At 39.0% G+C, this 17,780-nt stretch overlaps 1 protein-coding gene across 9 annotated transcripts in view; it reads left to right on the top strand.

Annotated features, from left to right (window-relative positions):
• Positions 1-2,025: 2,025 nt before the first annotated feature.
• Positions 2,026-17,780, top strand: part of RIMBP2 (RIMS binding protein 2) — a 136,889-nt gene continuing 121,134 nt past the window's right edge. For 2 of the 9 annotated variants that reach the window (XM_061466153.1, XM_061466152.1), the window contains exons 1-4: positions 2,026-2,154; positions 6,015-6,125; positions 10,200-10,424; positions 11,086-11,220. In XM_061466153.1, the coding sequence (XP_061322137.1) occupies positions 2,056-2,154; positions 6,015-6,125; positions 10,200-10,424; positions 11,086-11,220 (570 nt within the window). In that variant the 5' untranslated portion in view covers positions 2,026-2,055. The remainder of the gene's footprint in view (positions 2,155-6,014; positions 6,126-10,199; positions 10,425-11,085; positions 11,221-17,780) is intronic. The other 7 variants (XR_009745720.1, XM_061466154.1, XM_061466150.1 and 4 more) reach the window with 6 other exon arrangements.

The following is a 17,780-nucleotide window of genomic DNA, read 5'->3' on the forward strand; positions in this document are numbered from 1 at the left end:
TTGTCACAGGCTAGATCCTCATTTGGTATGCCAATGAAGGACTGCTTCAGTGACTGCAGTGGTGCTGCTTCATTTGGCTGACGACATAGTCCTTGGTAATAAGAAACTGATAAGAAAAAATTAATCTCAGAAAGGGTCTGAAGGTTGGAGTTTTGGTTCCAATATGGCTGGCTGTTTATTTAGAATCAAATCAACTCCTATGGGAATCTTTCCACTGATTTCAAGAGATGCTGCAAAGGGCGGCTGATCTCCTACCTACCTTATGTTCCTTTGAGGCAAGTACACAGCATGAGGAGGAGTAGATTTTAATTTTACTGGAGTAGATTTAAAATGTGTAACACTGGACTATTCTAGAATATAGTAGAAGTTAAAAGTCTTATCAAAAAATAAAGTTTTGCATTTCATATGGTTACTATAAAATAAAATCTAAAAATAATGCATCTAAATAGTGGTGAAGACTATAAGTAATTATGAATGAGAAGACAGGTAAGCGAGCTTTGGAAGTACCTGCACATGTACAAATGAGCTGCTTCAATCTAGTTTCTCTGCTGGACTTCTTGTCTGCTGAAGGAGGGGCTTCTCTGGCTCTGTTAATGAAATTCACAGCAATGCTCCTGTTAGCCTCAAAGGCACTTGGTTCAGGCCTACATGTGAAGTAGAAATAAACCTGTGATTCCCAAGATGAGTAATTTGTTCATTAAGCTATTGTACCAGAAAGCACAATTCTAATTTAAATCTGCTAATTCCCCCTAAACATTTTCCTCCTGTTACCCTCAGAAGGGACATCTTTTCCCTTTATGAAGTGTGTAATACAAGCACAGACTGCAGATGAATGCCAGTAAGGGTATTCACACTATCATTAAACAAGCAATGCAGGTATTAGTGAAAGTGCATCTTCAGTATGAATCTTTTAATTGCATACTGTAGACACTGGCTTTTCAGTCCCTGTTGGACAACCCCAAATACACTAGATAGGAAGCTCTGTGTGGTGCTCAGTAGGAGTAGTCATGCTTCTGATGGCTTTCTCTTTTCAACTGAGGCAGGAAGCTTAAATTGAATTGCTCTTTACAAATGTTGCAAGAATAACTTCTCGTAATGTCGGCTTTAGCTATTATTGAAATGTAAGAGTTATAACTGGAAACGCATGGCTCAGTGCCTTCGTGAGTGACCCATGATTTTTAGATAAGGGAAGTGATCTTTGTTTTGGAACTGAATCACTGATTCTGTACTGAACTGCTGGAATCGCCTGATATGAATCTTTTAGGATTGCTGGCCTAAGAATATGTTATTTACCTCTGTCCTGCTTCTGGATGGGAGGGAAATTACTCCCTTTCTAAAACTAAAACTGTAAGGTTTGCTCTGTCTATGCACATGCCTTCAGCTGGCACACGCTGCCTTGTTGTATGGACATAATACTCTGCTGTTTCATACACAAACGTAAGAACTACCTATTATTCCTGGATATAAAACACTTCACTGTTTGCATTGGGTGGAGAATCTCTGAGTACTGACAGGAAGCTACTTGCTCTCCAACAGGCAAGACAGTTCTATTGCTTTTAAGGAGTTTCACCTACTGTCTCACAGTACCTACCAAACATTTGGGAGGCTATCTACTAACTAGCTCCCAAGGTTCAAAACCACTTGGCTGCTTATCTGCAATGAAACTCCTTAGAGGAAAAGGGAAACTTTGAGCCATGCTTATTTCTCCTGTAACTAAGTATCTTGGTTGTCTTTTGAAAAGTGCTGGGAGGAGAAAGGGAAAGGCAATTTAATTTACAGGTGTGTCAGAATACCCACACAGCATTGCCAAAGCTTGAATTAAAGATGCAAGACAGGCCATTAATATTTTGGAAGAAGAGGAGACAAAGGCATATCAAAAGGGAAGAAGAAATAACCAAGTAACGTGTTACCTTAAAGCTTAAGTAGTGAAATGGTGCTGGCTGACTTTATTAGAAGTCCGAAGTCCCATAAGCCAATTTAGGTTTCTCTCTGGAGGGTTTAAATGCTCTCAAGCCACTCTTCCCTCTGTTACAGAAGTCTGCTAGCGGTTGCATTATGGATCGTGGCTATTCTGTACTGGATTCCCACAAGGCAAATCAATCACTTTCAGAAATGGATAAGCCCTTGACTAAAGAACAAGAGGAAGACAGAGTGGTGAGTAACCATTTCCAGTTCAGGACGTGCCAGAATTTGTCTGAAAACTTGCCTAGATTTGTTTTTAGAGTTTTGGGGTTTGGTGGTTTTTTTTTAAGGGTGGGGTTTTGAGGAAGTATTTAAAGTAAGTTTGAAGCGGGTTTGGTGTGGGGTTTTTTTTTGGTTTTTTTTGTTTGTTTGTTTGTTTGTTTGGGTTTTTTTTAAATCTTCCCATGCAGAAGAAAAAATATGTAAAACCTTATTGTTAAAAAGCTTTATATTGTAGGATAGGCCTCAGGTATGCAAAATAATTAATTAAAAAGAAACAGAAATTCTACTACTTGATTGACAGCTTAGAAAGTAGAGATTTTTTTCAAGCAGAAAGTACATGGGCAATATGCAGAACCAGAATGCAGCTTCTTTGTGAGGTGTAAGGATGTAACATTTACACGCATGCTTAGGCTTCAGAGATGGGGTATTCTGGTTATGATGTGGCTGTAATCACAACACAAATTCTATCAAACAACTGCTCTAAAGCTTGACGAACTTTTGATAACAGGTAAATTTTGGTGCCCTGATAAATCTGAAGTGGTTTTTAGATCCAGATTTTTGAGATCCTAGCTCACAGTCCCAGGTGGCCATGGCTGCTCTCTCAATCGATCTTTATTTTTTGCACTTCTGTTGAGGAAATATCTTTATACCCACAACAAGTAATCCACATTAAGAATTCTAGTTTAGTACGTGCCTCTCCCTCTTCTGAGTTTGCCACAAGGCATAATAATAATAATAGTTTATACAAAATGTTTCCCTGGTCTGTCTTCAACTGTATTACCCACATGGGATATCACCATTTGTGGAGAACTGATGTTATTGTCCCTGATGTATTCATTTTAAGTATTCACTGTTAAGATAACTGTAGGTCCTTTTCATATTCCCCACACAAGAAAGTCTCTGCTTCCTAAGCTGCCTACCAAGTGGTACATTTATTTTAAAATACATTAATTTGCATGTGTAGAAGAGTACATTTAGTGTACTCCTGCAATATAAATTTTTTTCTCACCATGTATTTACACTGTTCTTCAGTAGTTACTGATGGCAAGATGAAAGAAAAAAAGTTTGCCTAAAATTAGGTTCAGAACTACAGCAAGTTTCTACAAAAGCCTTTCAAAGTGCTTAGCAGAATATTGTCATCAGCATTTCTGAAATGAAGTTGGATAGTTGACAGCCTGTGTATGAATTTAGGAGGTTAATTTTAGGTTACAGTCATCTTCCTGAAGATCCACCCCAGAGAGTCACCCACTTTATGTGCCAGGACAAGATGGATGTTGTGCTCAGACCCAAAGCCTGACAGCTGGGCACACTCGTGCTCACTTGACTTTGAAGATATTTATAAGGTTTCAGTCAGAATTCCCATTTATACAGTTTCCCCTAGATTATTTTTGGGTCTGATTTTCCTTCCAATATGAGGCAAACAAAATCATGGAACAAATTAGTCTTTGAAAGTAAACAGACAAGATCACAGGATGATAAAATTCAGCAAGTGTTGAAATGCATTTTTAATTACAGCTGATATATATTAATGCTTAAAATGCCTGTAAACTTCAAGTGAGTTGGAAGAACGTAAAGGCAAAGTCTCTATGTTTCCCTGTAATACAGCTGGGTTCACATATCCATATACAAGAGCTGGTTTTAGATGATATATTTGCTCTTTACATTTTTTTCTCTTCTCTCAGTTGGCTTGTTGCTAAGCTGTAAGCAAGCATGTGCTACGCAGAATGACTCAGACTTATAGGCCAGGATGCTTTTCTTGGATTTCCATTGAGCAGTCTTCTTATCCTACACAGATATAAATAAGTGCCCTTGTTGCCTTCCCTATCATTTAGTACAAGGAAAGTAAATCTGAAATTACTTTAACTGCATTAAAATATGTCTTCTGTGATTAAAGGGGAACAGTTTCATTACTATCTGTTACAACCTTAAAAGTTCTGTTCTTACATAGTGATATATGTAGCAACACAATGTAGTAACATATATGAGAAAAATATAAACTGAATTGCTGAAAAATAGTAGTTATTTGAAGGAAAAAAATGAATATGCATGTAATGTTCTTATTAAAATGAATAATCTTATTGCATTTTAAGAGAAATCTGACAGCTTTAGGAGGAGGCAGTGAGGTTGCACAGACCTCACTGGTTTGGAAATAAGTGCTTGGGAAGGCAAAAGGTTTTCCCATTTCCTCCTTTACTCTTGGGAGGCTATAGGAACAGAAAGGGAAAGAGGTGTGAGCAAGGTCGTGAAATACTTGCTAGCCCTCCACTTTCAGTGCTGTTTTAGATGTGGAGGATTCCCATCAGTGGCACATCAGATGAAAACAGGAAAAATTCAGAGAATATGGGGAATGGAATATTGTTTTAATCTTCAGAAAAGACTTCTGGATTCCTCCCAAGCATCCTGGCCTATAACAGAAACCATCACAGCTCGAACAGTGACAGATGGCTGGTGTTTGTAGTTTCTAATAACTACCTTTGGTTCACAGACAGTGACTCCAGAACAGCTCCATAAAAGGTTTCTTTTCAATTGCAAGCAGCTATCTGCTTTATTAGAACCGATTCACTTTTCCTTTCCATTTGGCTTGTTTTGTTGCTTTTTCCTCCTACCATTTTGTGCTGGTGGGTAATTAGATAATTTTGAGGGCTGATCAGAAAAATGAATACACTCTGAATTTCCTTTTCCAAATACAGCTTCTTGCTTGGTATTGCAAGTTTCAACCTTTTTTCAAATATGAAATCCAGACCTCAAACAATACAAAATGCCAAGTCATGCTGGCCAAACAGAGACAGCCTGACTCACCATCAGCAAAGGATGAAAATAAGGGTAGTGATGTTTGGAAAGAGATCTCGTCAGTGTTTACTCTCTGGGAGTGGTTTCGGCTATTCAAGATTAAATGTTACTTAATGTAAAAAAACTAAAACTGAGCTGTTTTGCTAGTACTTATAGGCAGCACATAGAGTGAGGGACAAGAGGAAACTCTATTATTAAATTTCCCTTAAATATCCATGAAGAGGGAAAGAGGGATTAACCTTTCTAAAAGAAAGAGTACTGAGTTTTACTATATACCTTTAACTGAGAAATACGGTATGAGGCCAATTTCCTAGCTCCCTTTATTTTTATTTAGGTTTTAAGTTCTAGGAGACAAGACTGTCTTACACTGAATGTAGCATGCTGTAAAATTGACACCATGTTGAAATTAAAGAAATGAATCGATGCTAAAATGTCTAGCATGGTTAGAATAATGCTGCGTATTTATTTTGTGACCTGTCATTCTGTATTGCGTAACAGCAGAAGGAACAAAGGTCCCTCTTTGTGTGCTTCTTTATCCCGCTTAATGCCAGGGATGTAGCAGAAAGTGCCCTCTTTTGACTGTAAGTAATCTGATGAAGCAGTGCCATTTACCATTTAACCACATGCTACTTATATCCCTGCTGTTTTATCCATCTTCTGCATAAACCAAATGAGAGATTCTTCCTGAGATTGACAGAGACCAAATGCCATGCAAGGAACAAATTGCTCCTAGTAATATGACTTCTTATTTGGATTGCAGTGATGTCTGGTCTCACATTCTGTAGCATTAGCACAGTCCCCATCATGTTAACCACTGCAGAGGCAGAGAACCAGTGACAGAGGTCTGCCACAGAGATGTTGTCCCCTCTGCTGTTGACTGAAGGCCATGTCTAATTTGTTCTTTTAATTCTCCTAAGCATCACATCTATACTTTGAAACTTGCGCTTTACTATGCAAGAACAAACATTAAAGACCATGGGAATCGCTGAGACATTTTACATGTGTTGTAATATATTTTAATGAGTTATTTTGTCCCACAGTCCAAAAAGGGCAACAAGAAAGCAAAACGAACAGCTGAGAAGTCTGCACGCTACAGATCTGAGGGCAGAAGCAAACTGAAAAGCAGCTCAGTAAATGTTAAGAAGAGCAAGGTGAGTGCTACGTGCTCTAAAATCTTCCAGTGGCTTTACTGTCAACTGCTGAAATGGTTGTCACAGCATTGACACGAATCAGAAGTGACTGCATGTAGGGTCAAACCACTGCCAGCACCTTCCCTGGCACCCGATGCACTGAGATTCCTCTTACACTTTGCTTCCCTGATAGGTTTGGTTGGGTTTTTTTTGGTTTTTATGGCCCAGCACAATTTTTTTTCTTGTAATTTTTCTAATTACAGTTACCTGCTGCTTTAATTGTGAGATACCCAGTTTAAAATATTGGTCCATTTGAAGTAACCCCTCAATAAAAAAATGGCATGCTGATGTTAAATTCCTTCTGTTGCAATTCCAGTGTAGTAGTTTCACATGAGCCTTCTGAAAGAGAGGGATTAACACCTTCCCAAAAAGCACTGAGTCTGAGATTAGCACAGAGACCGGGAACAGTGAGGATAATCTGAGGATACCCTTGTGGTTGAGACAGAGGGCCCTGTTTATCTACAGAGAAACTGCTTTTCCAGTGACACTGGGGTGCATTAGTGATGACAGGGAACTTTATCTGATGTTTATTGTGATTCATCTTTTCTATTCACTAATGGATTCATTCTCCAGAGCTTTCAGTGCTGCTCCCTTCAGTAGATACAAACACGATAAAAATAGCTTAAAAAAATCAATACACACTTAAGTGTCTGGCAACTTCCTGAATTTTTCCTGTATCATTTACTCAACAGTTTAATGCCTAATAGAAGAAACCTGCCTGTTAAATATTCATGTGCAGACTTAGCAGATAAAACACACCACAGTTTGATTCAGGTTTTCTAGCTCTTTTCATTAATGACAAAATTAATTGTTTGAGAGCATAGAAACTGCATTTGCGGGAGGGTAACACCTGATTGACCTATCTGAGGTCTGTGTCAGGATCTATTTGTGACAAGCTGCCAGTATTCCAGTTTGGGGCAGTAAAGCTTTCAAAATTCGGGGACCTTTTGTCTCTAAAAATCGGAAGTCTGCTCAAGTCACCTCAGTTTACACACTGAATCGTTAACGTTACCTGCGGCCTCCCTCACCCTGAGGGGCCGGGTGCTGTGCCTGGGGTCTGCGCTGACAGAGGCGGTGCAGAACGCTGAGCACTTCAGCAGAGGTGTCTCTTGATGGTCAGAGGTGGTCTCGGTCTCTGCTTTAAGTTCACGTACTCGAGGGATGGCCATGCTGAGGCTGCGGCTGTCTCCGTGAGGGGCTGCCCCTCCCCGGACAAGGCCGGTTCCCGCCAATTCCACCACAAGGGGCGGCCGAGGCCTGCGGTGGGGCTGTTGGCGCTTGAGGGGAAAACGCATCGGAAACCGGGCAAAACGTGCCCCAAATGACGGGAAAAGTGTGAGAAAGAGCCCTGTGAGCCCCCGGGTAGGAGAGGGGTGAGGAGGAGGAGAAACGGGAGTCCCCTGCAGCAGTGACGGGAGCAGACATCCACGCTGCAGCCCTTCCCAGAGCAGGCTGTTCCTGAGGGGGAAGGTAGAGCAGTTGGGAATGGAGGTGTGAGGTTGGGTCTGGGAGAGCGGGGGGGTTAAGAAGTGGTGTTTTAATGTTTGTCTTTGTTTCTCTCTATCCAAGCTTACTCTAATTGCCACTAAATTCAATGAATCTTCTCAAGTGAAAGCTTTTTTTTGCCTGTGATGGTAAATCGTGGTTTCCCAGTTTCATCTCAACCCACGAGCTTTCTCATCTGTTTTTTGCCTCCACAATCTGTTGGGGTGGGGCGATGTTGGTGAAGGAGCAGCCGGGTGGGCACATCACACTGCAGTAGAATTAATGTAAATGTTTAAACAATCCGAGTTTAAATCTATAATTTGACAGCTATAGCAGTATTTCAGGCTGCTATTAAAATACAAGTATCTGCTGATATGACTCACTTGGGGACGTATTTATATTTTTATGCAATACATATATCCTTCAGGTTCTTTAATATTTGAGAAGTAAACATTAGTCTTCCATTTTGTGAAGTGCGAGAGCTGGTGCTTAAAGACCGGGGTATTTCTGATCAAGTTTTGATCTTGCTGAACTCATCCAGTGTTCAGGGATTTTTGTTTAGTATATTATAAATGTAAATGATACTACAAATTAATTTATTTTTATTTTTGTTGAGTATTCGCCAACTTTGGGTATGCATTAGTGATGTGTATCTGGCAGAGATTTACAAGGTTCATGTTAAGTGACTTCATCCCATTCTTTTCCCTTTTTTTGCACTTCCAATTAAAATATATATGTGTGTGTGTGTATGTATATATGTATATATATATGTGTATATATGCCAGGGAAGCTAGATGGTACAATAAACTTGGCCTTTGGTAATACTATCTCAGTCAGATCTCTGAGGTTTCCAATGGTTAATGCTTCAAAATTAAGAGAATCCTGTTTTATAAGAAAAAAATTTTATTTGAATATTAGTGTTTCTCATTTTTTATGTAAAATACTGCTTATAGTTACTGTATTTTAATGAATTTTACCAGGTTTCTAGAGCTATCAAACTAGCATTGAATGGTGCTTCATATATGCCCTTGGAGGGTCTCTTCTGGTCCCCCTGAGGGAGTGGGCAGGGCTGGGTTTTCGGGGAGCTTCTGCCCTGAGGAGGGGCCATACTGTGAGCTGGCTGAGCAGACACTGAGAGAAAGGGAGTGCCTTGCAGTGAAACCAGTTCAGGTCAGTTGAAAAGTGGTTTTTCACCTGTGATCAGTGTTTAGGCCTTCATCAAAATTAGGGTTAGAGAAATATAAAAAAATTGAGTGTTTGTTTTTTTTTTTTCTCTAGCCCAAACAGGAGGGACAAAAAAACCCCCAAAACCACACCACAAAAATCCCAATTTCATAAGGAAAATAAGAAAACTTACCTTATAGACTTGGGGGATTGCACATCATGGCATAATGAACCAAGAAGTTGGTTATCCTCTCTAAAATCAACTGTGAATACGTGAACAAAATTTAAAGAAAGTGATAACCAAAATAATGTTTTACTCGTCTGCAAGTAAAATCCTACACAATCTTAAATTATAATGTCAGCTTCCAGCTACATTAATATTCTTAGCTGAATATGACACAAATTGAGGCAAGTTATTATTTCTGTGATGAAGTTACACCAAGCCAGTCTTACATGTAGACTGTTGAAAATGAATGACTTGTTCAAGTGATGTGCTGGTTTTAAGAGCAAAACCAGGCTGGAAGTGGTATTCTCACAAGCATGTAATAAGAAATTAGCTTTTTTTTGTCTCTTGCCTTTTTGAGCTTTATAGTAAAATGAAGGAGTTTTAAATGGGTCTGCCTTTGTATATCAATTATTGAGTGTGCAGAATTAACGTGTTACTAGGCTAAGTCATAATACTGTTGCTGAAGGGGTGTACTATCTTACTGCACCAGAGTGCCCACTGGGACAAGCCAAGGAGTAAGGTAATTACTGGGTGTAAAGCAAGAGGATTTGGGACATAAGGAGCTGTGAACTGCCAAGCCTCAGAAGGGAGCTTCAGTTTCTTTTACCACTCTCACAAGGTAAGTTTGACTGCATAGCAGTCAAATGACAAGTGACATGGCAGATTCCTCATGAAGGTTTTGCAGAGCGGTCAAGCATGCCTTTTGGAATACAGTACCTTGGATGTAGCTGAAGCTCAGCTTCCAAGTGAGCTGCATGTTCAGCAGCAAGGATAACTTATTAGTTGGGTGTGTGATAACAATGCTGAGTGAAGGACCAGAAGTCGTGGCTAAGCAGCAGCCCTATGTTGCCATCAAGTGGTAAATACATTGATACCCATACTGTCAAGAGTGATCCTGGCTGGCTGGCATCCATGGAATGAAGTAAAAAACAAATACAAAAAAATTGCTTTGTATTTCTTTGTGTTATGCCTGTCTCTTTACTGGTGATTGAGCAGGTGAAATTCTCTTGCTCACTTACTGTTTGAATGAAAGATCTGAAGAAGAAAATTTCCAAATAGTGCATTTATAGTACGACTTTTGAAAGAACTTGAATTATATTTTTTCCCTCAGACACAGCTTTAGCAAAAATGACATGAAGAATGTATTTTCTCTTTGCCAGGATGTCAGCCCTTCAACTTCATTGACATTGTCATCCAATAACACTGCTGTCATCACAAAAACAATTACCAAAACACTTCCTCTACAGCAGAAAATGCACTTTGGCAATGTTAAGGCCCAGCATCTGCAAAATATCAATGAACAACCCGAAAGCATAAAGGATCTGGAGATCCAACTGCTGCAAGTGGAGTGTGAAGAACTGAAAAATCAGCTAGGATGCCTGAGGGTAGGTAAAAATCTGGTTCTGCTCTTAATATCTAAATTAGCTGGTAAAGAGTTATACTGTTCCTAAAGGTGTTAAATTCAAGTAGGAAAAAAATATCAGTAAAGCTGATTGATTTTAAGTATCTTGCAGTTTATCATGTGTAGAAGAGAGTTGGGGTCTGAATTCACAATACTTGTGGTTTATCACCAAGACTTCGACTAAGGATATAAATTTGTACTTTGGATTACTGAGTGGCTTTCCTATATATAGTAATTATTATACATGCATCAAACTCTTGTCAGCATTGTCTTGTAACTGATTTTGTCCCCTACCAGCAGCATCTCCAAGCCCTTTGTTTACAGCGTTGTAAGAGGAACTTCTTCCAGCTGCCAAAGGTTGGAATTGCTCCTGTTTTCTGCCCCACCCTAACCTGGCGTGACTAATAGCCAGAGTACTAGGATACTTGAAATGCAGGATTTTGTGCTGCTGATGCTACAAAGAGGCACCTTACTTTTTAGGTAGCAGAGGTTTGTTAAACTGAGGACAAAAAGCCATTTGCATAAATACAGATATATTGTGTAGCAGATGTTTCCGCTTAGTTAGAAATCCGGCAATGACAAGTCATATATTACTATTGCCATATAGTTGAGAAAACAGAAATTGAAAATTTCCTGTCTTGCAGGAAGGGCTAATGGGACAGAAGCCAGGTGACATGGAGCAGTTACTGAAACAATCTCAGAAAGAGCTGTTGTGGCTTCAGAGACAGCTGTCCTTTATCTCTGCAGGAGGCCCTCTGTGTGTTTTAGCAGCTAGTAAGGTGAGCTCCTTTATTATTACCCCAGTCTGTCTCAGTGTACAAAGTGGAATTGGGATGGGAAGGATTTATCGTCACTTTGGCTTCTTTGGTTGCACCAATGCACTGCAAGATTTATTTTTTATTCTAAAGGTACTAAAAGAAAAATTAATCTTTTAGGATGTATTTTAAATAAATATTTCACATAATTCAGGAAAACAAGAAAGAACATGAAATTCATTATGTCCCGTGAAAGGTTACATGGTTAAAGTGGCATCTTGTAGAGCCCTGTCATCTACAGAAAGATCTCTGATGTTCTGTCTCTTTTTTTGAAGAAAATTGTCTGTCAGAAGGCAGGGTCATTACATGGGGATTGCTATTCTGGGGGGATTTCTTGGCCTGGCATAAACGACTGCAATTCCCTTTCCTCTCTCTGTGGCACTGTTACGTGTGCATTTCTGCTTACCACCAACTCTGTCATCAGCATAGCTGCATCCTTAAAGGGCAGAAATTACTAGCAAGCTATATACTTGATGCTGATATTTGGCCACATAAACTACCAAATTAATAATAATTTGTTTGCTAACAGTGTTCTTAACATCTCACAGTTCCAGTAAAATGTGAGTTCTCATCTGCTGTGGCATAACAAGTTGAATATGTCAAGTTTTCATGACTCAAGTTTCTAAATGTTTACTTGAGATAAAGAGTATGTTTTAAAGTCTTCATAGCAGTTAAGCTGTGCTGATAATGTAAAAAAAGTGTTATTTTTAAAGTGACTTATTAATTTAATTTTCCATATTTTTAAAACAAAATTTCCAGAAAGTTTATGGTAATTTACATATTTTATATATACCTACACATGGCCATATGCAGGTATGTTTTAAATCCACCTATGAAAAGGAATTAGGAGAGTTGGTTTGGTTCAGTGTAGCACATGAATAATGCCATTTTAATAGTGATATCACTTATTTCCACATATCAGGTTGGCTTATCAAGTTTTTATTTTGTTTGTACAAATGCATATAAAGCAGCAGATACGTTCATCTGGTCTCCAGCCTAGACAAGCTAGATTTCCAGAATGTGTCACCTGGAATCTTCTGGTATCACTTTGTGTCATATGCTGTAGATCTGTGTTTAAGCGCTGATACAGTCATAGAAAGAACGTTTGGATTTGACACTTACATGTAGCTCAACTGAAGAAAAAAAAAAAGGATTTTTCAAAATAAGATTTCTTCTTTATTTCATTTTTTCTTTTTAAGGAAACCATTTATGCCACAAACTGGTTATAAAAGCAAGAGCGCACTTGCCTGGTGATCACAGCCATACTGTAATCTGGGAAGGAACATAAGAATCCGAGTATGAACAGCTTTTCTCTCCAAAAATATCAAGAGTTTTGTTGTTCCCGCTGCAGTCATGAGTAATCTCAGGCAAAACCATTTGGGCTGAGACTGAGCAAAAGAGTGGTCTTGGGTATCTTTAGATGTTGGACTTTCCATTCAGAAAACTCTAATCTTTCTAACACGTGCCATGGTAGACCTTAGCAAAGAAAGTGCAGGTTGTCTGTAACCCTCTTTTTCATCTTGATTTTATTTTTTTTTTAATACCACAGAACCAGGGATCATTTTTTTCAGCTGTTTCATTTGTATAATGAGGGACAGATTTTTCAGAAGCAGTCAGTTACTTCAGAGATCACACTGTGATACTCTGCACCATATTCTAAGCCTCTGCAGAGAAATGCTTTCAATACAGGTGAGAGAGGTGGTACTTGGTGTTGCTAGAAGCTTTGGGGGTAGCAATCTTAACCATCAAATAGATTGATGCTTGGGAACTGGAATATGCAGAAACATAAGCAGTGCCATTTTAGAAAGATTCATTAGCTGTGAAGTAAACTTCATGGTTCAGGAGTCAAATTTACCATGAACTGGAAATCTAGGTAAGACAAAACTTGAGAAAGAGGTCATCTGAGGAGTCTCTCTTCCATGGCTTTTAATACTTTGCAGTGAAGCATCTGATGCTGACAGTTCCTGCAGATCAGGGTACTCTTCATGCACTTCAACTTCATAAATAACTATCAGACTTTGGAGAAGATCTGGCTCCTTTTGTTAATGGCAAAGTTTTCTGAGAATTCTCCTCCTCCTCATGCATGTTAGTAAAACTGGGCGGGGGGGGGGGGGGGAGGGGGAGACTGGTACTTAAAAAGGAATTGTAAACTAATGTAGGTATACAGTATAAACAGAGAGATGTATTTCTGTATTTGTGCAGATACTTTAGTAGAATTCAGTAAAATAGTGCCTTCAGAGTGCAGTATTTCAGAAGTGAAAGGAAAATGCAGAATTTCCACTTCAGTATAACTTCATACGTTTTCTTGATAATTTAACCTCCTTCAGCCTTGATAATTCAGCTATGTTTTACTGAATGCACTCCCAAAGTGGTCAGATCATCTCTCGGGTGAGTGAGTTGGGAAAAGAGGGGAAGAAAAAGATTTTTTTTAAAAAGAGGGTAAAAAAAGATTAAAGATTAAAAAAAAAAGGATTTATTAAAATCTTTCCCAGTATCCCCTTACAGTGTCTCCCTCTAGCTGCTGGGGAGTTGATTGTTGCACACTTAGAAGTTTTGTGTGAATATACTGTATACAGTTTTCTTGACAAGAGGGAAGACAGAATGGTTAGGATGCTCCAGGTAATCTGTCTTAATACCCTTCTGCATTTGAGTTTCTAAGCCTTCCATTGGGCAGGCTTGGGAGTGAAAAAAACATTGCAGCTCACATTTACAGTTCATTGGTTCGTGCCAGTAGGCCACAGATGACCTACTGAGAAGATCCTGTGATAGCATTACTTGGAGGTAAAATAAAATCTCCCAACACCCACCTCCTCCCGTGCCCTCCCTCACTGAAACACATCCTTGCTGCGATCCCACTTGCTGCTTGTCAGCTACTGTCCGTGCTCCCTGCTGCTGTGTCGGGGTTAATACTATGTGAAAGAGAAACTGGCAAATAGGGAAAGCCATCTTTGTGTGCGTATGTGTGTGCGAGCACTGCTGTTTCATAGGCTCTGGCAGCTGCTGCATGGCCGATGATGCTTGCTCTCTCTTTTTCACCCTGCCTCCCTGCAGACAACTAATGAATCATTTCTAGCTTGAATACTAGCAGTGCAAACACACCAATGCTGCTGCTGCCGACGCTGCCGCCTTTCTCTACAAGGTTGTAATTTGACACAGTAGACTGCAGTTCTCTCTCTCGGCAATGATCTTGCTGAACATCGGAAGCACTTGATTTGAAGGTATGCTGAGATTTCACCCTTTCTAAAAATAGGTATTTCTGTTAAATGCTTTATGGGCAAATGAGGGTGGGAAGGCTGAAGATTTCTAAGTGTGTGTGGGGGGGAGAATCTTCTTTTTAGTTAGCAGTAATGCAGCAGTAACTCTTGTTGGAGGCAGACAAACTTTATTATTCTGCTGCAATTTGATGATGCCCTTCACTGGATCTTTTCTTCTAGGTGCTGTTTAGAATAATAAAATGTGTTAGTAGCGTGCACGAGCACTAGGTAAAGGGATTAAACTCTTGCTAGATTATTCCATCCTCCCTCCTATTGATGTTTAATCTGATGTCATTTTCCATTCACTTTTAAGGTTTGTAAGGTTTGCAATAAAATAAATACTGTATGGACAGGTTTGATGGTGCCATGTTTCTTTTCTGTATTAGTGCAAAGTTAGTAATCATACTGGCTAGCAGCTTCCCCCTCCCAGACCCCAAGCATGGTGCATATTCACAGTATCTGTTTGCTTTGCAGCTGTATATTGTTATGTCATGGCAAAGGCATCAATGTGACTACTCTTCTGTAAAGATATTAATAAAATTATATGTGGTGTTTGTCTGGCATCTAATGCTAAATTAGACCTATTGCAAGTAAATATTTCATCCGTTTTTGGTAGAAGGGAGAGCTCTTCTGCAGCTATATATGTACATATGTGGACACTCTATACATAGCAGATTTGTGGGAAGTATGCTATGTATATGTACGTAGAACAGAACAACAACATTTTATTATAGCATATGCATATAAATACCAGTTAATTAGTTAGCACGTACTAGCATGCTGTGCTCAGTATTATAGAGGATACTGCAGGTTTTTTTCATTAACCTCTTTCCAAAATTGGCTATTGCTTATAGCATTGGGCAGATAAGGTATGCCTTTCCAAGAGTGATGTGATAGTCGACATTACATTCATACATGATCTTAGAATAATGAGGAAAATTCAAGTGCCTATGAAAGCTTTTGTTTTTTTTTTAAGCTGCTGCTGTCTGTTATTTTAGCAGTAAAACACTGACTGAGCTTTTTTGTCCAGTGCAGGTAGTGATGCAGAGATTATATATAAAATAACTCAGCATAATAACTGATTAATGAGTCTTGTCATTGCATCTAGTAAATGCAGAGTCTGCTCTTTAAGTGATCTTACATATTTTGGAGAAATTCCTAAAATCAAAGCCATTGATCTTAACATAAGGAATTGTACCAAGTATGCTGAGGCAGGGAAAGAATGCTGTGACTGCCAGCATCAAAATACAAATAATGACTATTGCTTAGCAAGATAGAAGAGCTGCCTTAAGAAAACATCATGAAATATTAAAACACAGACCAAGTGGTAAGAGAGAAATTAAAACATCTCCATAAATTCAATACAATAAAAAATCACAGTATACATGAACTGATAGGAAAGTTACTGTAGTAACTTTGTATTTCAGCTTTTTTAATCAGGCAGTGTTATGTTTTCATTAGAGGAGGGCTTTCAAGTCTACCCAGCTGACACATGAGAAGGCAATTCAGACTAAATCTTAGAGATGTCAGCCAGGATTCACCGCCTTTGACATCCTCTGATAGACATCCATGTTACCTCTAGTACCTTAGAGGAGGATGTCAGTCTTTCTTAGGTGACTCTTGGTTATTTTTGTCAGACATATGGTGGTCCTGCCCGGGGCCTTTGTGCATTACTTTCTTTTTAATAGGAAAAAGGCCTACTCTGAACTGGTGAAGTGGTCATGCTGCCTGTGGACCAGAGAGCAACCCTGATTTTTTTGTAGCTGAGTTCTAGCCTCCTGACACTGAGCATGGCTCTGTACTAGAGGCAGTGGACAGAGGTGCAGTGTTGTTACATACATCTTTATATATTTGGGTATACCTGGAGCACCTTTTTGAAAACAAGTAATGTGTTGAATTTTCTAGAATTGTAACTGCATTATAGCTTTAAAATGGCACATGGTTTTTAGGGGTAGGAAAAGTGAGATCAGGCAAAATACGGGACAGTGCAGTGCCACAGATTTTGCATGAGAATGATCTGAATAGCTGATACATGCTACTTGAGTTAACTGACAATTAGAAGCTCAGAAATCTTAAGCATCTCTATATGTGGCCAATCCCATACTGATAAAAGCTAGGTTTGTATTTCTGCATATCTACAAAATACCTATCTCTTTGAATGTCAGCTCATTCTATTTTAGGTGTATGTTAGATGTGCATACTCATTGTAGTTTAGACAGGTGTGTGATATTGAGTATGAAACAAATGTTTAAACACAAGAGACTAGGGTTCTTATTAACTATTAATAATGGGCAATAGTTTATTGCAAAAGTCTGAGCTTTTCTGGGTTGCTGCAGGTAGAAATAAGATGCCTACCATGATGGGATAATTGGTATCCTCTGGTATAGGGGGTTTACCTTTATGTGTGTCAAATGCCGCACTGCTTATCAAAATTAAATATCCAAAATCATTCTGACTTTATTCTGAAATAAGAAACTAGTTGGTCATGCATCACTGTCCTGTCCTTTATTAACATTGAATGAAATACGGTTTGAGAGCCAAGGCTGTTTTTCACCATCACAAAGCATGTCAGAGTAACTGAAATGTTAGTCATGACTTTTTTTCCTGGGACATGGTTTAATATTTAGCAAAAGCTTCTGACTGAAGTGCAATTTAGTGTAAATTCTTTTGTTTCCCCCTTTCATAGCGTTAGCTTGTCATGTCCAGTGAGCTCTTTGACAGAATGGTAAGCTGTATAGGTAGCATTTACTCTCTAATGTGGAAAATATTTCCATGCATAGTACTATGTAACTGAAATTTTTCTGGAAACCACCTGGTGCCACTGATGATTATCTCTCTTCTGACTCTCCTGGTGTTATAAACTGACTGTCTGCCACACATGAGAACTGTCATGAAGCATTGCTGACAGTAGCATTTGCTCATTGCTGTTAGAAGTGAAAAATACATATTAATATTGTGATTAGAAATCAATTAGGAATGTAGCCACAGTGCTGGAAAAATGCACCTTCGTCGCAGCAGCGTGTCAGGAAACTAGTTTCTGTTCACCAGTGAAAAAGAGGAGTTTTAACAGGCTTGTTTGCACAGAGTGGACTCTTGGGAAATGACAGTGATAACATTGCCCTGAGAGAGCAGCTAATGATCTTGTGGAGCAGCTGGTTGTCTCTGAAGTTTGAATGTGGTCATTGAGGGTTTCTTTGTTGCCAGTAACCATCCTGTCAAATAACATGTTGGAGTTACGTTCATTCTGTAAAGTATGATTGTAAAACCACC

The sequence above is a fragment of the Pezoporus flaviventris genome, unplaced genomic scaffold (genome assembly GCF_033815535.1).
Source record: "Pezoporus flaviventris isolate CSIRO_AGI_PZ_B2104156 unplaced genomic scaffold, CSIRO_AGI_Pfla_v1 ptg000041l, whole genome shotgun sequence".
Classification (NCBI taxonomy): domain Eukaryota; kingdom Metazoa; phylum Chordata; class Aves; order Psittaciformes; family Psittacidae; genus Pezoporus; species Pezoporus flaviventris.